This window comes from Pezoporus flaviventris, unplaced genomic scaffold, assembly GCF_033815535.1.
Source record: "Pezoporus flaviventris isolate CSIRO_AGI_PZ_B2104156 unplaced genomic scaffold, CSIRO_AGI_Pfla_v1 ptg000093l, whole genome shotgun sequence".
Lineage (NCBI taxonomy): Eukaryota > Metazoa > Chordata > Aves > Psittaciformes > Psittacidae > Pezoporus > Pezoporus flaviventris.
Genome location: NW_026892641.1, coordinates 2,980,977 through 3,003,934, shown reverse-complemented (window position 1 = coordinate 3,003,934; position 22,958 = coordinate 2,980,977). Strand labels below are relative to the sequence as shown.

General features: G+C 46.5%; 1 protein-coding gene across 7 annotated transcripts in view; it reads right to left on the bottom strand.

Moving 5' to 3' along the window:
* Nucleotides 1-22,475, bottom strand: part of PRDM10 (PR/SET domain 10) — a 41,983-nt gene extending 19,508 nt beyond the window's left edge. The window contains exons 1-11 of one of the 7 annotated variants that reach the window (XM_061476096.1): nucleotides 22,356-22,475; nucleotides 14,299-14,488; nucleotides 11,762-12,008; nucleotides 10,302-10,361; nucleotides 7,655-7,774; nucleotides 6,140-6,347; nucleotides 5,559-5,800; nucleotides 4,329-4,532; nucleotides 2,398-2,470; nucleotides 1,640-1,757; nucleotides 942-1,071 (exon numbers count right to left, since the gene is read on the bottom strand). In XM_061476096.1, coding sequence (XP_061332080.1) covers nucleotides 942-1,071; nucleotides 1,640-1,757; nucleotides 2,398-2,470; nucleotides 4,329-4,532; nucleotides 5,559-5,800; nucleotides 6,140-6,347; nucleotides 7,655-7,774; nucleotides 10,302-10,361; nucleotides 11,762-11,917 — 1,311 coding nt within the window. In that variant the 5' untranslated portion in view covers nucleotides 11,918-12,008; nucleotides 14,299-14,488; nucleotides 22,356-22,475. Of the gene's footprint in view, nucleotides 1-941; nucleotides 1,072-1,639; nucleotides 1,758-2,397; nucleotides 2,471-4,328; nucleotides 4,533-5,558; nucleotides 5,801-6,139; nucleotides 6,348-7,654; nucleotides 7,775-10,301; nucleotides 10,515-11,761; nucleotides 12,009-14,298; nucleotides 14,489-14,574; nucleotides 14,598-18,582; nucleotides 19,083-22,272 lie in introns of those variants that run through there. The other 6 variants (XM_061476095.1, XM_061476102.1, XM_061476097.1 and 3 more) reach the window with 6 other exon arrangements.
* Between the last annotated feature and the right edge of the window lie 483 nt (nucleotides 22,476-22,958).

Genomic DNA, 22,958 nt, shown 5'->3' with positions numbered 1-22,958 from the left:
CCGTAGCCCCATTGGAGTGTACAGACACATATGAGCTCTGGCCCAGGCTCCAAGCTGGCAGGACACGAGGCACTGCTGGTCCAGAGGCCATTCAGACACATTAGGACTGCACCCTGTGTCTCTGTAGTTAAGAGTTTGGGAACAGCATTATGCTTACTCCTCTAACTGGAGCTGGCTTGTGTCATGTCAGATTGCAGAGAGGGTGATCTCCCAACTGCCTGCAAGTAATGCAGCATTTAGGGCACTGCTGCAGCCTCAGAAGATGAGTGGCAGGCATTCACAGGCAATGTAGATATTCCTCCCTCTGAGTCAGCACTGAACCATGAACCAGTAAGATGCCAGAGGAAAATTACCTCTCAGATAGATAGCAGCTTTCAGCTGAGTCATAAACCAGAGCCACTGAGCCCTCCTGACACCTTTCAGCAAAGCTCTTGGTGGTAACCCAAGCATGGTCAGCAAGAACTGAGCATTTGACTTAAATGCATCATACTAGGTCCCTACAGAATAAAACCAACAGCAAAGGAAATCCTTGCAGGAAGCACGCCTGCAGGAGGCTCTTTTGTTAATATTCAGACATCGTGAAGAATCATAGCTCAAACTGATTTAATTCTACCAGCAACAGCTCTAAAAGCAGGCTCTGACCTCACGTTCCAGAAAGGACTAATAGAAACCTAAATTCCCATTACACTTTTACTGCCTAAATTACTTTCGTGATGCTGCTCAAGTGCTGCAATAACCCACCTCAGTGCTACGTGCTTAGTGCTCAAAGCTGCTGTAGAAACATGAATGATTTTACAGTTGTTACAGAAGGGAAGCAGAAAATCACAGCTAGAAAAGCAAGAATTACTTGGGTGTAAGTCCCAAGGACACCCCCAGTTTGCACTGATACCCCAAGTTTACATCCTATGAGTTTTTCCTCCTTTCCACCCCCTAAAATATACCTGTGTCCCTTCTTCACACTTTTCCCCATTTTCACTGGTTGCTTCCATACGCATGAATTTGGGAGGGCGCCCGGGGCGCCTGCCTGGTCCAAACCTCCTCTTCCCTCGGCCACGACCTCGGCCTCTGGCTCTGCAGAACACATGGAACTCCAGGTTAGAGACAAAACAGGTTGGATTTGGAGTCTCCACTCATTGTGCACATTCTCTCTCAGCATCATTCAACTCAGTAACCAGACCATACAACAACTGATTTGATTAAGTGTGTGACCAAAAGGATTATTGGCTTCTAGCAAGTCCTGTGCTGTGGCAACTCTCCTACTTCCAGTGTGCCCCATGAGGAGGCAAAGCACTACAAGCCTTGTTCTCCAAGCTCTGTAGCCGCCCACATCCAAGAAGCATTATGTATTCCAATATTGTGGTACTGAAATAATGCAGCTTTTTCAGTCACTGCCAAAACAACCCAAAAGCAAACCAAAATCATGTCACCAGTTCCAATGGGGTGTTTATTTCCCTTACGCTGCTTCTATTGCAAAGTCTCTTACAGCAATCAGCTTCCTGGTGCCATGTTCTTCCCTTCTGGTGCTGAGCTGTTCTCCCACAGGCATCCAGGTCGGACAGCAAGACCTCTAGGACAAAACCCCTGCTTCCTGCCAGTTTGGGGACACACCAGAGTGACAAGGAGGCAAAGCCTTCAGTACCTGCTGAAGAAGTCCAGCTTCTCATCGTGGGAGTTGAGGTGCTGCTGGAGCTGCTCTGAGCTCATGAAGCGCCGATTGCACTCGTAACAGGGCCAGTTCTTCTCTTGCTCTCTGAGAACTATGTTCAAAGGGAAAGGTCAGGAAGAGCATCTCGGTCACCACCGATGAAATGCTTCATTTGGTTGGTTGGGGTTTCTTTTCTCCCTAAGCCATACTTCTCCCCTAAAGGTTAGACAAACTGCAGAGTATCCGTCACACTGGTCCCTTTATCCCCTCTGCACTGTGGCATGACCACAGCTCATCACAGAAAGATAAAAAGGTCACTGGGGACAGTTCACATGGACTATAAGCACCACTTAAAACTCAGGGAGATTCTGGACTTTACCTTTGCATGGAGAAGCACCTACAGGATTGGATCTCTGGCACAAGTATGGGGAGGTCAAGAGAAGCTCTCAATCTAAACCCGCAGCACATCAGGTTATGAGAGACTCAACATTAAGCACCAAGCACAGAAACATAGCTCTTTCCAACAGCAACCTAATGCTTCCCATAGACTGAGGCAAAAGGTTAAGTTATTGCAGTAATAGCATGAGAAGAGTTAGTAGAAATAAGCCCCAATAACACAACCAAGATCTGGTTTAACTTCTCTTAACCTAGCAAAAACTTGGGAGCACTAGACAAGCTGTGTACTTGAAACAGAGAAGTGCAACACCCGAACACTGTCACACAATAAAACCCAAGAGAAGAGCCCAAGTTACCCTTCCTTTCCTCCTCGGATATGTCATGGATCTTCTGGTTCACAAACTCTGCATAAGAAGCAGCATACCACACCTGCAGCAGGAAGAAAAGATAACAGAATGCTCAGATGGAACCAGAACTAGAGGGAATCCATTTGAAAGCAGGTTTTAAGCAATGCATTTACTTCACTTGCCTCAAGCACTAACTCTTATCCTCAATAATGAAGCCTGTTGAGATCAATGTGCCCTCACTGACGAATGGAAGAGCTTTGCTCAGAAGGCATATCCATTTAATTTTAAGGTACAGCCTCCTAATATGAATGTTTATCTCACACATGGCTACCAGAAGCTCTAAAGGAGATAAAATTAATCTCTTCAGACCCAAGTGTATGATTGAAAAGGATGGGTGTCACCCAAGTGCTGGTCCTTGGTGGAACAAGAGTAATAGGAAAATAATGTCCATTTCTTTCCTGCTTTCTGTCCACAGAAAACAGGCAGCACCATCCACAGAGACTCACTTCAAATGCGCCTGAACTTCTGAAGGATTGGAGCAAGATGGTCCTGCTTCCCAAAACAAAGATCTGCCAGGCTGCAGCTGGATGGACCCACCTTCAGTATACAGGGGATTTCGGGAGCTTTCAGCAGGGAGAACCAGACAGACACACTTTATTAGAGCCTAAAAATCAGATGTTCACTTCTAGCTGAGATTTCTTGCCCCATTTGTCATTTTATCTTACTGTTTGATTAAAAAGGTCCCGTTTCAGAAGAGATTTCTACAAGAAGGCATTAACAGATTCTCAGCATGAAAAATCTGGGCAAGTTTAAACTTGCAGTAGGCCACATAGCAGCAGTCAGTGGCATTTCTAACTCCCATAAAGGTGTGTGTTCCTCGGCAGGAATCTCACTAGCTGGGTAAGAAGCAAGCCTTGGAGCTCCTAGACCTGTCATGCAATACACAAGTTCTCAACTTTAACTGGTCCTCCACTTAAAGGAGGTTTATGTTTTATAATTTATGTCCATCTTTGGATATAAATTATAGCCCTGCGTGGGGAGGAGAACACATTACAGAGCCTGGATCATTCAATTCTCAAACCAATTTTACCCTAAAAGACACTACTTACACATAAAGGAAGAAAAATGCTGCTGCTGCATGCAGGTCTGTGCACATTTCATTAAAGTCTGATTTCCAATTGATTTAAAAACTTGAGAAAATGATGTTTGGATGCACTTCAAATGGATTAACAAGGTTTCTAGTGATTCAGCTTAAACAAATTAAGGACTGATGCCAGAGAAACCAAAAGGAACCTTACAAGAAGTGTGCAAGGAGGCTTTTGGCCTGGTTAAAATCCAGGTTTTTGTTACATTGTTGAGAATAAGATTTGAGGAAGAAAAAGCCTTTTCCTGATATCAAAGTGGTTTGGTTGCCCCCAGTTCCCCACATGATGCTGAAGACGAAGGTCATCTGAGCCAGCCACGTTGCTTGGAACTCAGAGTAACACATTGTAGAGGGAACAGAAAGTAACTCGCAGGGAAGTCACAATATCCTTTATCATTTTCCACATGCAAAGTTTCCAAAGCTCCAGGAAAGCCAGGGAAAGCGAGAGCCCACAGTCACTTAAGGCACCAGACAAGAAGTCAAGGGCACCCAGGGCTAACTGGAAAGGGCATCCAGAACTCAAAAGAATGAGACTGCTGCAATAAAATTAGACTGCATCAGCAAAACAGTTGCAGTGTAAAAGCATGAGAGTGACAAACCAATCATGTGCATACTGATCTCAGACTTCCACTGACCTCAGTGATGTTCGATTCATGTGCTTGATGAGAGAAGAAAAGCCCTAAAACTATGGACAGAACCATTCCTGGCACTTGGAAATGCACTTATTAAACAGGAACCTTGAAGGTTCGATTTCATCAGTAGAAAAATGAGCCCCAAACCATGAGTAATGCCATACCTTGAGTTCCTGCTTGGGCTCCACGTTTTTAATGGTGGTGTAGTAAATGTGGTGGCCATACTGATACGCAACCAGGTTCTGCTCCAAATGGTTTTGAGCTGGACGCACAAACATCATCCAGTTACAAAGTGCCTCGCTAGAAAGTTCAAACCACAGGTCCTCTTGCAAATCTCTGTCTTTTCTGTCCCCCTTCTCAAGAGAAACCTGTAGCAAAAGCCAATTACATGTGGCTGTAACTGCCTGGCAGCAGGTTCAGAAGCCTTTGAGTTGCCCATACAACTATTACATTAGGAAAGCTAATGAAGGCATCATTGATTTTCTTTCTCTCTGCTAACAGGGATCCAGAAACAAGCAGCATTTAGGAAAACACTTAGAAGACAGGCAGAGATTTAGCCAGGGAGACACGATGGCCCCTTCCACAGCTTTCAAGGGCAAGAATCATTCATTAAAAGCATCAGCCACAGTACTTGACATGTGGCTGTAAATGAGGCATGAGAAGCTCTAGCTTTAGCAGGTTATATGGCATCAGCTGTCCAATGTTTCTAACTGCCAAATCCACTTCATTGCTTTCCTGACTCAAGCTGGAAGCAGTGCTGCTCTAGCTCAATATTGGCTGGGTTACTGGATCTGCCTGGGGTCACAACTTGCTTGGCAGGCACTGACCATCAGACAGCAGCGCTCCTAAGACTGCAGACTTCATCTCTAGCAGATAAAGAACCAATTTCCACAATCAAACCAGTAAATAACTGGATAAAAGTCAGCCAAATCCATTACACCTCAACTCCAACATCCTTGCATGAAGAAGGGGTGAAAAATCTCTCCCCTTCCCTACATTTTATGGGGGAGAGGAGGGAAAGGGGAGTAAAAAGTACTTTTAACTTAAGTTACAGCGTGACACAAACGAATGGCTGCAAAACATCCTCAGATGGGGCTATTTTTATGCCCAGATGCTGCTTCACCCTGTGTGAAAATGATTCACAGCATTCCATGTTACTCATCCTATACACCGTAACACCATACTGCCAGAATATTCACCATGATTATTGTGTCTCCATGAATAACAATAGATTTCAAGCCTGTCTGGGTATTCCCAAGTCACATTCGGAGACAGAAGTATCAGAACAACATCTTTAGTGAAATAACTCATCAAGGCAGACTGACAAATTCATGCTAATTAAAGCTTAAGCACAAATGGATCCCTCATCCCCTCTCGTGCACACATGGCCTTACCTTCAAATGGATATAGCAGTCTTTGAGTTCTGTTTGTCTAACCAGGGGTCCTTCCACAGGTCCAAACTGTGTGCGTTTGGGGATCCTCCTTTTGGAGAACACGCCTCCCAAAAACCTGTCTATGTAGAGCACCAAGGGAAGGCTGGCTCTCGCCCTGGTCAGCACAGGCCTGTTTGGGATTGGATGCAATGGTCCGTGTTTTGGACACACAGAAGGATGCGCGTTATTACACTCTTCACACCCTACAGCACAAAGTCAGAGAGGACATGACTGTCAGACAGACACTCACTCAGCTCAGAAGGCACAGCCTCATCTTGTTCTAAACTTCATGTATTCCAATAGTCTGTCTACATCTTAAAGCATTAGAGAGGGCAGCTGCCTCCAAAAGGAAGAATAAAGCAGTTCCAACGCTCCACCTGAGACAGAACCTTGTTTTTGCAGTAAAGCAGCCCAATTTGAGCCTACATCTCTGGGTATCAAGGAATTTACTTATTACTGCTAACATCTGAACAATTTTTACTAGACAGAGGAAAAAGAAATAAGAGGAGGGCAACACACTACACAATACTTCCAACGCTTACACAAATCATTGGGATCAAAGGGTCGAGGTGGATCTGGATCCCATTCATCCATGTCAGTGTCCTCCCCCTCTTCATCCTCATCTTCATCCTCATCATCTTCCTCTTTTGTTTCCATCCTTCCCATTTGATTCTGCAGAGGTGCTAAAGGGTCAGAACCATCCACTGCCTCCATAGGAGGTAACACCTGGTTATGCACCGGTAACGATGCCTGGAGGAGAGAATTCACAAACTATCACAACTGAATCATGAAGGAAAACTCTTACAAAGACAAGCAATGAAGCTTCTTGCTAGTTTAACCCTTTCTGCTTCCTTTGGTAATGGAAAGAAGGACAAGGGAAAGTGAAGTGACATGATAAATGATTGCTGAGGGATGTTTTGCATCGCTGCTACCCACAGCATCACTCAGGACAGCTCTGGGTCACTCACTACCTGGTTCTACCCTGTCAAGAACTCACTACTCAGGAGAAGAAATTGAAATCAAAGCAGCTCTGGGCCCTCACAGAAACCAAGCCCAGGCTCTGTGGAAATTATCTAGAGCCTAAAGTTGTAATTTAGCTTCTTTTGTGCAAGTGAGAATCCTGCACTTCAGCACATGATCTTTTCCATCATGCAATCACCCAAATTCAAATCCCCAGAGCACACATGCAGAGATCATAAGGGATGAGATACAGAGAGTCTAGATACAAACTTGGGGACATAGTGGACAGTTGAGGGCACTGTATTCTTTCCCTAATTTTAAAGTTTATCCCTTTCTTCCTCTACAAAAAGAGACAAAACTAATTGGAGTGCACTGCACAGAATGTTCTAGCACCCACACAGGTTCCTCAGGTACAGAACAAGAAATACTACACACAGCAAAGCTGCCTCCAAGACTGGCAAAGAGACCCGATGGATGTTGGTCCTGTGTGACAGTCAGCATTACACCTTCTGTTAACTTGGGTTTCAAAGCTGAGAAGACTATTTTAAGGCGGCTGCCCAAGGCAGAACAATCTGTAGAACAGGTTTTTATGTATATTAAATACATAGACTGGTTTGAGTTGGAAAGGACCTTAAAGCTCATCCAGTTCCAACTCCCTCCCATGGGAAGGGACACCTTCCACTAGAGCAGCTTGCTCCAAGCCCCTGTGTCCAACCTGGCCTTGAGCACTGCCAGGGATGGGGCAGCCACAGCTTCTCTGGGCACCCTGTGCCAGCGCCTCAGCACCCTCACAGGGAAGAGCTTCTGCCTTGTATCCATCCTGAACTTCCCCTCTTTCAGTTTAAACCCATCATCACCCCTGGTCCTATCACTACAGTCCCTGAGGAAGAGTCCCTCTCCAGCATCCTTGTAGCCCCCTCCAGATACTGGAATGCTGCTCTCCTGCAGGAACCGCATACACATGCTGAAAGACAGCACCAATTTGTGCTCCAGCTTTCTCCCATCTCCTCCCGGATCACAGACACGTCCCATCACCTGAGACAATGGAGCAATGACATTGGTGTACATTGAGAAGAAAAGGGTGCCTGGCAACTTACTCTATCTGCTTGAGGACCCTGCTCCAGAGCCATTTGCTGGGGGGGTTCAGCAACGCTGCCGAGCACGGACAGGTTGGTGGGATTCATGCTCTGAGCAGCAGCAGGCAAGAGCACAGTTACCTAAAATCATAGGCACTCAGTTTAGCACTGCAGCATTTCCATCATGCCCTGCATGCAAAGCTCCCTGGAGTCCTACACTAGGTCAAAAACTGCAGCATTGTCATGGCTTTCGTTAGTAAGTAGAGATGATGGACTTGGACAAAACCTGCGGATCTGGGGACAAAGGGAAAAGCTTCAAAACTCACTCTAGATTCTGCAACTTCTGCATTGCCCATCTCCCACTTCTGGCTTTAGATTAAGGTCCTACTCAGCCTGGGTTCAAACTGCACTAAGGCAAGATGTGAGAAGCTCTTTAGCTCTTGGTCAAAACTAGGGATTTGAGGTCTTTCTCTCTTCTACGTCTAAATTTACCTTCTTTTGTTTTAAGGGGAAAGGTAAAGAAGGAAAAAGCAGCATCTCCTCTTTGCACCTTTCTTTAGCAAACAAAATCCATTCTAAAACCAAGATGGTCTATTGACCCCATTGGAAGATCAAACACCCACGACTATTCCAACAGTGATCCTTTTCCTTGCATTGTCTGGTTACACTGCACATTTCTGGTTGTTTCCATCCCCAGTTTTGTTACTACACAAAAATAATGCATATTCCCACAGCATTCCCATTCATTCTGCTACGAAACAAAGCAGAATTAAGATCCTAAGAATCACCTTTCCTGCCTTTTGTTTCCTGCTTATCTACACGGGAATTTGCACCATTATCTCGCCTGATTTCTCATCCTCTGCAGCTGACATCATGTAGCTTCTGCTTTGTGCCTCTGACTATTAAGCAGCTTTTATGCTAAAATTAAAGCCTCTGCACAGAGTGTTTAACAAATACAGATAAAAGTGAGAACACAAGTTGTGCCAACAGTGAAGGAGCAGACAAGAACATCTACAACACAAGCAGACAGCCTTAAAACTTCAAATCTTGTTTTGTTCACAGTAATTCATGAAACAGTATAAAGACTACAGGAAAAAGACTTCAGGAAAGCTGAACCAAGCTGCCTGGTGCTGCATTCTCTGAGGCCAAGTGACAGCTGGAAAAGCATCAGTATTCAGTGGCACCTCCAGCAATGAGAGGTGCTTGTGTCTGTACCTCCTATTAGGATTTCCTACTACTAATCACACTTTAAGCACATTCTGACTTCCATCAGTGCAGGAAATACAGGCATGAGATTTAAAACCTCCCAGTTTCTTTTCGAGATGAGGTTTCTTCTGAAAGATAAGTGGAGCTTTAATTCCTATTTTAACCTGTTGACAGTGCAGGGATGTCCCACATGAAATGCCTATGTTAAAACACCTGCAAAGGCAGGAGCTGTCACCGTGAGGGACCAACCACTTGCCAGCAGTGAATAGCCCTGCTGGGGCTGCCATCAGACAGCATCAAAAGGGAGGAAGGGCTGAGGACAGACAAGTGTTCATGCCCTTGATACTCCACACAGGGTACTAAAAGCACACATCCTTTGCAGTGTCACTCACACTGCACATAGAAATAATGTCCACTTTTAATTAGATCCTGTATTTGTTCTATGAGCTTTAAGACAACTCAATAGGGTTTTCTGGCTTCTTCATGCAAAGGTGGTGATGTGGTAAAATACATTCTGGATTCCTCCAGAGAACTGGAAGAAAACGGGTAGCATCTTTACTGGGTCACTCATTTCCTCAACGATTTAAAAGGTCTTTTTCTAGCAAGAAAATTGGCTTTCAGTGCACATTCAACCCTGCACTCTGCCCCAAGACTGTCAATAAAGATGTATTTAAACTATAGCTTTAGCCATGACTCCATTGACATGTGCCATTAAAGACTCAGCAAGCAGTAAGGGTTTTAAGTCTTTATGACAAGCAGGGAATTGGAACTAGAGGTCTAGATCTGAAAGCACCTCTACCTGATTACCACAACACAGTCCCTAAAGATACTAGTAAAAGTTAACAATAAAACCTTCCCATTGTGATGGATGAGAAAGGAAACACAGGTTCCAGCTTCATTCTGGCCCTAGTCTCCTTTCCACCAGCACATGCCTCAAACCTGGGATGCCCTGGGAAGAAAAGGGAGCCAGTAATAAACTTCTGCAGGATTTGCACTTAATTTCCTGGGAAGTTTTTAGTAAATGTAGAATTGGATCCAAAGTTGCTATCCCTTGAGAGCCTCTTCTGGATTTAAAAGGCATTTGGATGAGAATCTGGATGAGGCCAGCTGCAAAGCTGGTCTTTCCAGAAGGACACACTAAAATAAATCAGCCACATCAGCTTGCTGACTTAAAGGGACACTGGTGAAAGATTTTGCAATCTATCTAGGGCAATAAGTATTTTTGTTGAACATGAATTAAGAAGAGTAAACTCAAACTCTCTTTTGTCATGCATGCACAGCAGCTTGTTATCATAAGCTTTTTGCCCTTCAGGTTGAGATGACAGCACACAACTGAAGACTGCCATGTGACAAGGTCAGAACTAGCTTATATTAAGGTCTAGCAAGACAGCAACATCTCTCCACCTTCAGCAACAGTCTCCTTAACAGCTCAGGCCCAAGAAAATTCATGTCTCTTCCTTACCTGCTGGGTGGTGGCATCCTGTTGGACATAAGCCACTTGGGAGGGATCTGTAAACAGAGTCTAGACAAAGTGAAAAAGGCTTATCAAACCAGCCTGGGGGCTGCCCACTCCCAACTCACACCACAGCTACCCTGCCACCCAGAAATCAGCCCCACTTCACCCTCTGCTAACGTGTCTGTTAGCACAGCAGGTTAGTTCAACTTACCCAAGTGCAAAGAAATTCAGCTAAGCTCAGGTAGTTTAAAACATGATACCACACTGAAGTGGCACTTTTCACCCATATACTGGAGTGCCTCATGGGAGTTTTTCTTCTCTTTTCAACACAGAAATCACTTTGTCAGGTGTTGGTTTGAGAAAGTCTACAGGATGAAATTCAATAGCTGCATGAAAACTACATAATACTTGAGGGCAGGACAGAAGATAACCCTTACATTTATCTCCTGCAAATTCACAAGACTTCTGTGTGCCGCCTTCTGAGGAATTATCAAGCATACCCCACATGTGAATTTCATCAAGCCAGGATGTCAGCTCTTTTTCATTTCACAGCAGACATGCCAGCTCCAATATTCTTACAGTAGCCTGCAAGAACAGCCCTGATGGGAGGGCTTCCCCCTTGGAAAAGCAAGACTTACATGAAAACTACGTACTGATAGAAGTCAGCCTTGCTAACTTCACTAAAACTCGAGACATCTGAGCTGGTGGCAGTCTGGCTCCAACCAAATACAGCATGGCATAACACCAATCCCATTAGGGCTTGGAGAATTTCATCTCAGTTGCATGATAATGTCTTAATACTGCACCTCTTTGTTCTAATGGAACAGCTAAGAACTGTGCAAGAGTGAGACCACAGCACAAGGCTATGCCAGCGTTGCTGTGGGTGTCAAGTACATGCACTCTGTAGCACTGCTAATAATAATGTCAGCTAAGTCATTATAAAACATGCTTGACAAAGCATGCCTGTTCCTCTTGCATTATCTGCGCACAGACGTACTACATTAACTCCCCATAAACATGTGCTGACAGAGAATAAAAGCTGTTTGATACAATTATGAAGAGGAAAAAGATTCCAAGTCTATAAAATCAACAATATCCCTGAAGCTAATTCTAGAAAATGAGATTGAATACACCGAGATCCTCTGCAAAGACATGGCTGTCACTGTAACTGTCAATTATGAGAACTGTACTATGCAAAACAAGGACTCCTCCAGAAGACACACAGATTGCTCTTAGCTTTGTACTCAATACAACAGAGGCAGAGTTTCTGGAGAGATTATCTGTCTTTTGGAAAACACCTTTGAGCTAATTATAATCTCATCCACCTTCAGTGAAATAATTCATGGCCTCAACATCCTTTGAGTCCCACATTTGCACATCAGACAAATGAACACCACAAAGTCGCTGTTTCAACACCGGGCAGATAAAAGCGCAAAGAGGAACTGCCTGCTATTTCCCAGTCCTACCACTTGGCTGGTAACCAGCTTCCATCTCAAACCAGCTCGTTTCCTAGGTGCCAAAACAGGGTGTGCACAGAACCACACATGCCTGCGTAGCTTCCACGGGGTGGATGTAAACCAGGGTGTGCTCAGAGGTGTCCACAGAGGTGTAGGAGGTGCCATCTGCCGTGTAGACAACCTGCTGCGAGGGACGGTCCTGCTCGTCGCTGTACACGATCTGCGCCACTGTTCCCCCCTCAGGGACAAAGTGCACCTGCAACAAAGAACACAACCTGTCTTGAAACTGGCATGTAGGCCTATGGGAAGCAACACAAGGACAGAGAGTACCCACACACATTGGGCTGCCCCAAAAGGAGCCCGAGCAGAAGACTGAAGGAGGTGATCCTGCCCCTCTGCTCTCATAAGACCCCACTTAGCTTCACTGTGTGCAGCTCTGGTGTCCTTACCATCAGAAGGACATGGAGCTGTTGGAGCAAGGCCAGAGGAGGCCACAAGGATGATCAGGGGCTGGAGCACCTCCTGTATGGAGCCAGGCTGAGAACACTGGGGCTGCTCAGCCTGGAGAAGAGAAGCTGCGTGGAGACCTCAGAGCAGCTTCCAGTGTCTGAAGGGGGCTACAAGGATGCCGGGGAGGGGCTCTGCATCAGGGACTGTAGGGATAGGACATGGGGTGATGGGTTCAAACTGAAACAGGGGAAGTTCAGACTGGGTATAAGGAAGAAGTTCTTCCCTGTGAGGGTGCTGAGGCGTTGGCACAGGGTGCCCAGAGAAGCTGTGGCTGCCCCATCCCTGGCAGTGCTCAAGGCTAAGTTGGATGGGGATGGAGCAACCTGCTCTAGTGGAAGGTGTCCCTGCCTGTGGCTGGAGGCTGGAACTGGATGAGCTTTAAGGTCCCTCCAACCCAAACCAGTCTGGGATCCTGCAATACACACTTAAATTCTCACTGAATTATGGTAACAACATAGAAATCCAGACATAAACTACCTCCAGATTCTGGTTCTACTCTGCATTGTAACTTAAGGCATAACTGGTATAAAAGGCACCTACCCATCCTCAGCTCTTGCATGATGCTCTGAATATTCCCAAGAGAAAGCAAGTTCATATTTGAACTGGGGTATATAAGGAATTTATTGGTATATTGCTTCCCTTTACTCTCATAGTCCTTTCTGGATTTATGATAATTACTGCATCCAGCTAGTTCTGTAGTTGGAGTGAATTTGTTCTGCTTGATGAATGGCTAAGAAAACCTATAACTTTGATACTACTTCAAGTAATAGCATTGCACCTATCATGAGGCACCAATAGCACATGTTAGATTGCTTCTCTGTAGCGTGTACATGCAGTACCAGGAGAAAATTCAACGATTTAAACAGAGAAACATAGAAATGAAAGCATCAAGCAATGATTCCAAGGACAACTGGAACAAGTTATGTCCAGGCCAGCAGTTTAAATCTAGAGTTCATTTTGACAGAGTATTATGACCATAAATGATGATAATGGCCTACCTTGAACAAGCCAGAATACTTAGTTCCAGTGGCAAGGGGAACATGGTTATCTTTTGACACCCTTAGCACACTGAAAACCTTGTTCAGCACACAGTTAAAATAGAACAGTTAGCAGGAAGCCTTGTTTTAGTCTCCATATTCATCCTCACATAAGATGTTTGCACATAAAACGATGCAACAGCTACATATTTGATTTACTTTACTTCACCTTGTAGCTTATGCTTCACAAGACACCTGGTGCTCCCCCACGGGTGCTAAGTGCTGATTCTGTACAATAAATCCTCATACAAGCATTGCAGTAAGGATGCAGGGAGCATTTCTCATTTGGAGAGCACTCTGCAAATACTAATTAAGCTTTCTAACTGCCATGTGCAAACAACAGCATGATTATCCCATTGTAGAGATAACAGAACACAGCCCATTGAAAAGTGCCTTTCCTTGCAAATTTCCAAGCTGGAAATCACCAGGAGAGGCAGAATTTCTCAGCCTGTGGGGCAACCACAACATGCAGCATCCTCTTCAGAACATATTCAGAAGAATAAATCAATTTACAGCCTTCCAGAAATTCCCAGCTGCATTTTGTCAGAGCAACGAGCTGCACACATCAGAATCTGACTGTATTAGTCACTCACAATTAACATTTCTCCCTTCCTCACTACCCAGATGTCTGACTGGAATGAGTTATTCATCTTACTTTCCCCAAGGTCCACCCACAATTCCAACTGATTCGACTGATGCCATCAAAACGGGCTGCCACAGACCACAGATCTGGTTAATATTCATTAGCCTGGACAGCCTTCTCTTGCCCACATGGTTGTGCATCTATTTGGCCACTGAGAATTGTATAGCCACAATGTTCAGCTCGTTTCAGATGTCTCTCCATCCACTGCTGTAGTGTGCACTGCTCACTTGAATTCAAAATCACCAGACAGGTATGATTCCTCCCCAAACAAAAGCAGAATTCCCAGACTCTGATAAAGGCTTGCATGGAAACACCACCCCAAGCAGAAACCAAAAGCTCTGGAAGACATAATTCACCTGAGCACTATTCTGTTCCTGCTCAGCAGAGTCAGCCCACACCTGAGGACCTTCCTCTTTCGAGTTCATCTCCTCCCTGCCGTGGTGCTCCATGAGGGGAGAGCTCTAGTGAAGGAATGTCTGGCTGAAGAGGTTCATCTGTTCACTGTGTTTCTGCTTCCAGAAGACAAGGTGATCTTCAGTAACATGGCTATAAGAGAAAGAAAGAAGATGGAGATATTAAAACGAGAGGTATGAGCTGTTACCATCAGCTACCACACGTGTATTGTCATTTACCGTGCTCAAGTTCTGCTGTATAATACTTATTATGTCCTATTAAGGAGGAAACAAGTGAACCATTGCTACAACTGCACTGGAGGATTACACTCAGTTCCTCCTGCACATATTTCCTTGGCCACAGAATATTCTTCACATGGTCCTTCTGGCACCTATAGGCCTTGAAATCAATAAATGATGAAGAAAATAGACCCTTCAGCTTCCAACAAGAAAACATTATGTTCGGAGATGCATCACCAGTTTCTCAGTTTTGCTCAAGAACCAACTGGGTTTACACACACGGGCAGCTTTCCCCTTGTACAACACCGCTGCCCCAGTTGGTATTCAGGCAGTGTTACAACAGGCAACTCTTAAGAACAATAAAACTTAAACTCTAATTCATGTGAGCCCAAAGACACTGAGAAATTGCTTCCAAGCTGGGTTTTATCCCATTTTATTTGGGCCTCTCAATCTGCCAGTGGGAACCTCACACGTGTAATTTACAGCTCTGCTGATGAATTTAGTCAGTGGCTCAGCACCTTCCCAGTCCTTGGTCTCTAAAGTCATATTAAATCAGGAGGAATTAGCACAAGGCTGAGCCCATTTCATTTTTCAACTTGATTTTCTACCAAGTGCCTGGTCTGGGCAGCAGGACGCAAGCAGAAGGCTCCGTGCTGATGCTTTCATTCATTTGCACATTCTTGTAGGCATAATTTATTCCCCTAAATGCCAGCAGTTGGCTTGTCACTGCCCAACTAAAATAAGGAGGATAAAAAAGAAAGCAGGCTGCACTTTCTGCCTTCTGCTGATCCTGCCAGCAAGGAGTAAGTGCAACAGACCCCAGCACTGACCGTACCACTGGCCACCACAGAAATCAACAGTACAGCAAAGGCTCAGGTTAACGTCGCTGAACTGAGTGGCAGGGGAAAAAAATATCAAAACATCACATTTCTTCCACATATGCAAAGAAAACCCGTGGGAAAGATATTTGTGGGCATCGCTAGACAGCATCTAATGGCATTACTGGTGACTAGAGCCTCACACTGGCTGTCTCATGCAGAGCAACACAGTACAGTCAGCCACAAGCAGAGGCTGAGGAGCAGTTCTGACCTCCCATCAGACCCCTAAGCTGTTACAGGGGTGAAAGAACAGAAATCCACTGATACTGCTTGATAGGAAGCATGCAGAAAAAAAAAAGCACTGAGGAGAAAAGGAAGACAGACATGTGAAACATTAACTGCAGCAAACAATGAGGAGCCATGAAAACCAAGTGCTGAAAACCAGGGCCACTTCCAAGTTAGTCAGCACGCACAAGCTCTGATCTATAAACATCCATCATCCATCCCTATATACGCCAATCCACTTGTTAATAAGGATTAATAATGAAGGGGATTTCTCATACCTAATTCTAGTGCTTTCACTGGACTTCATCCCTCACTTTACCAGCTATAAAACCACCAAGGGGTCTACAACTGTTGCGTGAAACAGTTTGTAGCTCAGTAAATCAATCTGGACACCTCCTAACATAAATGAAATGCCTTATCCTGGTGATATGCTTTGGCTGGTTTAACCCAAACACCTCTTTTCATTCACTATCAGTATTAATCAAGAGCCAAGTCAGGTAATGGCACTAAGAATAGTCAGTCATCGACTCAATTGCTTAGAAACATTAAAATAAATGCTTAATAAATGCTTCAAGTTTGGGTTTTTTTAACTGTAATTACCCTGTTAATAAGAATATAATTAATTTAAGCAGTGATGAAGAGAAAGGCACAATTCTGGCTAATTCCACACAGTGCAACAGGTAGGGTTTTTGGCTGCCCTTCCCCACAAAGGCTAAAGGAAGATGCTGACTCACTCCTGCAGACTCATTTTGGCACAAAGAGCTTACAACCTGAGTGGAAAGGAGATTGAGGAGTTCAGACAGGTCTTTCATAGACAAAACTGGGCATTAAGATTCATATTTGCCAAAATAATAGTACCAGAAAGCGGAAGAGAAAGCAGAAAACAGTCACTTCAAGTTTTACCATGCTTCCAGAAGTGCTAACATCAACTCTGAGGGAAAAAAGGTTGAGCCAAATTCAGTGGTGTAGTGTTTAAAAATGGTTCTGTTATTGCTGTTCTTCACAGAAATGAAAATACATACTCTCAGCCCAGGCAATTGTGTAGCAATGACCATCAGACACAATATCAGGAGCTGCAGCATTTGCTGCTGCTTCCAACTTCTGTGCTTCAAAATACATCCTGGGATCTGCTCTGGGATGGGCTCCTACCAAAGGTTGGATGGAAATCCATGAATTCTCATCAGGTCCATCACAGAATGGCTTGGGCTGGAAAGGACCTTAAGACCATGCAATTCCACTCCCCTGCCACAGGAAGGGACACCTCACACTAGACCAGGCTGCTCCAAGTCCCAGCTTTTATGACAGAAAAAAAGCAAAGGAAAACAGCTTTTTTTTTTTGCCTAGAAGAGGATGAGGGGGCACACAGAAAACATGGAAACGTGGATGTGTCAAGTGAGGAGTCAGTGCAAGAGGAGACAGGCCACATCCCAGAGAGGTCCCAAGGCCAGGCAATGAAGAGGGCACATGGCAGTGTTGGAATTCAGCTGGTAGGAAAGGCACTGGTGAAACACGTTAATGTCAGGAGCCGGAAACTGGTCCATAGGGTGCTCTTCCCCATGAATCCTTCATGGTCTTTTCTTCTTTAAATCCCCCTCTCAGTTTTCTCTGCAGCTGTGACACCGACAGCCACAGTGCCTTGGGATTTTAAGGATTTAAACTGGGAAGATGGCATTTTCCTGCCCGAACTAGCAGGCATGCCTCACCCAGTCCATGCTGCGGGGTGACACAAGCTGTAATAGGGGTAAATATAGCCCAGTATCACTCCAGTAAGTCAGAGTGGTGACGTAGTGACAGGACGCTGTGTCACTATATATACATATATATATGTATATATATAACTACATTATATATCATGACTCAAGAACCTGCACAGCTCCCATCAGTTTAAAACTCCAGTGGAAGATAAGCTCACTGTGACTTGTGTTTGCTGGAGCTCTGAGACAGCATCCATGGGTGCTCCAAACTACCTCATCAACAGTGAAGCAGCTCCTTATGCCTGGAAAGTGCCTTTGTGTCATTGAACAGCTCAGCATCTTGGAAACCTCATTTGAAAACTCCTTTCCACCACCACGATACTCTCTAACCACTCTCTCCTGTCCCTGCAGCATGTTGGTTTCTTTGAAGGTGGATTATTAAACCAGCACCCATGGAACATCACCTCATGGGTGCACCCAGGATCCCTAACACTAAGGAATGGGAGCAAAAGGTGCTTTTAGAGCAAACCTCCAGTAACAGCAAAGTCACTTATGTGGCACAAGTTCCTGAACTACTTGAATACAGTCAAGTCAAAACGGTGCTTCAAAGGAAAGTTCAGCTCTGAAATCCACTCAAAAGCACTACCCAAAAAGATAAATATGAACAGCAACCATATTTTCTTGGCTATTAAGTAATGATATGAATGCTGTCAGTGCTGGGACTACACAAAATACACAAAAACCCTGGTGACTTCACTTGCCACTGGCAGTGCAAGGACATGCTGCTGAGGAAGCACCCAAGCCACCGACATCTATTTCTGTCCCTTCTCTCGAGTGAGAAGAATGGGGGAATATTAAAGGTGGGCAAGGGGAAAAATCTGCTTCCTGACTCAGGGAGCCAGAAAGCCACTGCAGTATCTCAAATGAGAATCCACCATGTGTAAAACAGCTAATGTGATTTACTCCCCGGTGTAAGAGGCTTGCAGATAGGCTGGGGTTCCCTGCAGCAGTAATAGCAGGGGCTATTAGCTTAATCCTTTAAGCACTGTGCTCACTGAGCACTCTTTTCCACCACCCCCCATATGCAAGACTTTTACAAAAGAGGGTTTTACAACTATGGGTCTTCCTTAATATGAAAAGGATTTATTATGCTCCAAAGGAACATCACATGTGGCTGTAAAAAAGCTCTATCCCACACTTAAGTGAATTACCCAGCTTGCCTAGAAGGCAGAGTCCTTTCTTGAGATCTGTTGGCAGGAGCAGCTTCCATTGCAGCAAGAAGGTTTCTAACCTCGTTGAGGACTGAGTCACGACTACCGTCTCCTCCTCTGCATTCCCATCCATCAAAAGCACATCTTGTTTCAAGGAACTCTGGGCTCTGGTGCATTTTGGCTCAATGCTCACAATCAGGTAATACAGAACCACAGTATTTATGGCTTTTTCAAAATGGAAATCATACATAGGACTAAGCCAGCAAGGATTATTTATTTCCACAAGAGGCAAAATGGCTTCAATATATTTAGTTGTATAAAAAATAGCCAAACACAAACTCACTCTCTACTCAAATTGTGCATAATAAAGCTATATATATATCCTTATATATATATCCTTATGGCACATCCAGCCTCAAAGCAACAGTGAGCTGGAAGAGATCTTTTCCATCTTTCAAGGCCACTCCTCTGCTACAGTGTCCAACATGTGTCACTGTCCTTTTCCTGCTGCAGGAGCAGCTCGACACGTTGTAACTCACAAAGTACCAGGGAAACAGGGGAAAGTCTACCACAAAAGGTGGGAGAGAATCTGGGATTCCAGGTGAGCCCCAAGAGGACCAATAACCATCCCCCTGGGGACATGCCACAGGCCAAGTTGGAGATGCGGTTCCTGCGCTAAGGACATCCCTGCTGGACCCTAATTCTTGTATGAGGAAGCATTTCTTCATCTTCTGAGGGGGCAAAGAAGCAAGCCAGTTACATTTCTGTATATGCACATGGTCTGCAAACCACCTCTCTTCCCACTTGCTCCACGTCTGAATACCCATTCCAGTGACTTAATTCCTTCCTCCCTTCATGTGTGCCCATGTTCTTCACACGGTCATCTTCCAAATGGTTCATACTGTGAGGTCCCATCGCCTGTTGCTGTCACACAGTGCAAGTGTCAGGCCCCAGCTGCTTGAGGCCGTGACCCTACCTACTTCATTGGTTTGGTTTATAAATGATAGTGAGGTCTGACAAAGTGAGAAATGAGAGAGAAAATATATTCCCTCAAAAAGGAAAAAAAAAACAAGGTCTGCATCAAAATCTGTGCTCAAAACATTCAAGGCACTCTCAGGTTTTACTGAAAGAAAACCAAACTGTACCAACCACACCATTCCCCTCCAGCACCTCCTGGGCATCTTCTTGTCTCCCATCCCTTCCCCTGCTCAGGCAACTCTCCCCAAAGCTAGCATCAATCAGAGGAAGAGGTTGTTGCCCTTCCTATAAAGCATACAGTGCTGTTTCTTCCGTCTCTCATCCATCTCCCCTCTGAATTAAATCACCCCTCAAAGTTCAAAAGACAACTATAGCTTGGTTAAAACCCAACAATTTCTCCTTCAGGAGAGTTGCTTCTCTGAAGTACAAAAGACCACAGAGAACAAATTAGGCTATCTGCACATTAAAGCAGGCAGGGACTTCATGTATAACACGCCAGCTAAGGGCTACAACACACCTTCTATTTCTGCTGTGTTTTACTGGCAGGAAATAAACTGTCAAGCAGACCTGACCTCCTGTTTAAGTCAAAACAAAGCTCACAATACTCAAACAGCCCCTGCAATTAGCTACACTTAGAAGTCAATTAAAATCCAGTTTACACAGCTGACAGCAGCTGCAGGTGGGCAGAAACACACTTAAAAGTAGCTGCTGACTGCAGAGGGAATTACTATTAGTAATAAGGGGGCCAGAGGACAGCAAGCAACGCCACACAGCCATTTCTCTCTATAAAAGAGAGTGTCAATTATTCAAACAGAGAGGAACAACAACAATAATTAATAACACCACCAATTACGTTGGTATCTCATCCCATAACAAGGCAATAAAGCTTGGTATTAACCACCTAACACGCAAAACAAGTACAAACATAGTAAGGTGCCAAAAAGCATCAAAATCTGGGACATTTAAGTTCTCCATTTAAGGGCTGACCCGAGAAATACACCCTAGAAACGAAGGCATTAGAAGGCTTGAGATTGCCAACCAGTTTATTTCCACAAAAGATCTTGTAAAATCAGCTGGTGATTCATCAGCATTTCATCTGCCAACGTAAGCAACGGGAAGGGGACAACATAACTGAGTTATTCAGAATGTCACAGAAGGAAGTGGTCTCTGCTCCCACTGAAACGCTGCAAGAGAAGCATCAATAGGTATCGTAGACACGTCTTTGGCCTGCAAGCACCACAGATCTAGGGTAACACACTAGAGGCTGGTACGCAGATACCAAAACCCTGCCCATTCATTTCATTCTTGGGACTGTGAAACACAGTAGCCTAAACCCAGTTCTTAACTTTGATCTATATATTGATCTATATATTGATCTATAGTTGATCAGAGCTTCTGAGGCTCTGCAGCGAGCAGCTGAGAAGGAAGAGGTGCACGTGCATAGCTCAGAACGTCTCCTACATGTGAACTGTCCCTTTAGGATGAGCAGTTCTGAAGGACAGACCACCAGCACCTCATTTTTCCCCTCCAACCTCATGATTTAACAACCCCCCATTAACAAATTAATGCCACTGTGGCGCAGGAGGAGAGAGACGGCAGCTCAACACCGAAATCCAGGTAGCAAGAGACCTCCAGGCCCAAACAGCCACAAGTTACAACCCTATCCCACAAGAACAGGCATTACTTGGCAGCGGGAACCACGACCAACACCACAGCTTCCACTTGCCAGAGCCTCGTGCTCCCTTCAGGCCCTCGACGGATGAAGCCACCTCAGGCAGAGGGAGCGGGCAGCAAGTCCTGCTCTGCCTGTGCATGAGCTCCCTCCACACCTCAGTGAAGTGGGGAAAGGGCTGCCTTCCCTCCACACCAAGCCCCCCACAAAGCCGCCCCAAAGGCCGCTCCCCTACAAGCACCCCTCTCCCCCTTATATACCCTCTGCCCTCAACGCCAGCCAATCCGAGGAGGGGGTGAGACGCCCCCCTGCCCTCAAGAGGCCAATGGGAGGCAGGGGCGCGAGGCACGCGGCCAATCAGGAGGCGCGGGTGCCCCTCACCACAGCTCCCCAGTGTGAGAAACCAATGCGCACCCCCCCCCCCCCTTGGCGCCATCAGCCCCCCGTGAGGGAGCCCAACGGTCAGTCAGCCCCAACCACTCCGGCCCTGGGGGGGGACGGGGATGGGGGTGGCAGGGAGACACCGCACCGGGCGGGTAGAGGAGAAGGGCTGGCTTCAGCAGCCGAGGCCTGGGGAGCTGATCTAACCGCGGGGAGAGAGGCCCAGAGTAATCGGGGGATGGTGGAGGGGGTGCTGAGGTCCCCACAGCGCTGGGGGACACACGACAAGATGGCTCCGGCACCCCCCCGCCACTGAGGTGCCGGGGTCCGGACTGTACCATCCAGGGAGGGGGGGAAACAGGGGTGGGGGCAGCCCCTTCTCCCTCTGTCCGGGCCGGGTGGGGATCCCGGCTGGGGCGGGGAGAGGGGGGGGGAAGCGGACTGTACCTCTCCCGCGGGGGGGGAAGGGGATTGACTGCTCCCTGCTCCCCCCCCCCCTACTCGCGGGAGCGAACGGTTTATCCCGGCCCCAGCGCCAAGGAGCCGCCAGCTCCGGGCGCCATCTTGGGTGCGACTAAAACAACAAGTCCAAAACCCCCGGCGGGTCCCCGCGGCGGCCCCGGCTCGGGCTTCCCTCCCGGACCGTCCCATCGCGTTACCTGAGGGGGTCCAGTGCGGCTGCCGCGTCCCGGCCGCTGCCGCCGGCGCCGCTGCGGCCCCAAACCCCCCCACCTGTCCTCACCTCACAATGGTAGCTGCAGAGCGGGAGGGGGGGGGCGGCCGCCCGGACCTCATTACCATAATCTGCCTGGCAACAAGGCGCGGTGCCGCGCGCTGATTGGCTGAAACGCCTCCGCCTGCCAAGATGGGGCAGAAAAGCCCTGCGGAAAAGCCTCGCAGAGGCCAAGTCAGGGGGCTGGGGGGCAAGGGGGGGGCACCCCGGTCCACGGGGAGGGGAAGGGGGGGGACCCGTGGCCGGGTCTTTACTCCGCTCCTCGGGTAACCCGGGACCAATCAGAGCTCAGCTCTCATCCCCGCTCTGCTCCGCTGGGGGCCTGGCCACCAATCAGATCGCTCCTCTTATCGCAGAGCTCCGCCCCCTGCTGGGGAGGGTGGGAAGCGGTGCGTGGGGGGACGCGAGTAGCTCCCCCTGCTGGGAGGGCGGTGCGGTGCGGTCTGGTCTCCTAGTGACGGGCAGTGATTTATGGGCAGCAGGGCATCCCTCTTTTACCTGACAGTGAGAGGCCAGATCCATGTCTTTCCCCTTCCTAGATAAGAAGATGAGCCTGAAATCTCTCTTTGCTCCAAGCCACCCATCTGGCAGTGCCTCGGAGTGTAATTATCC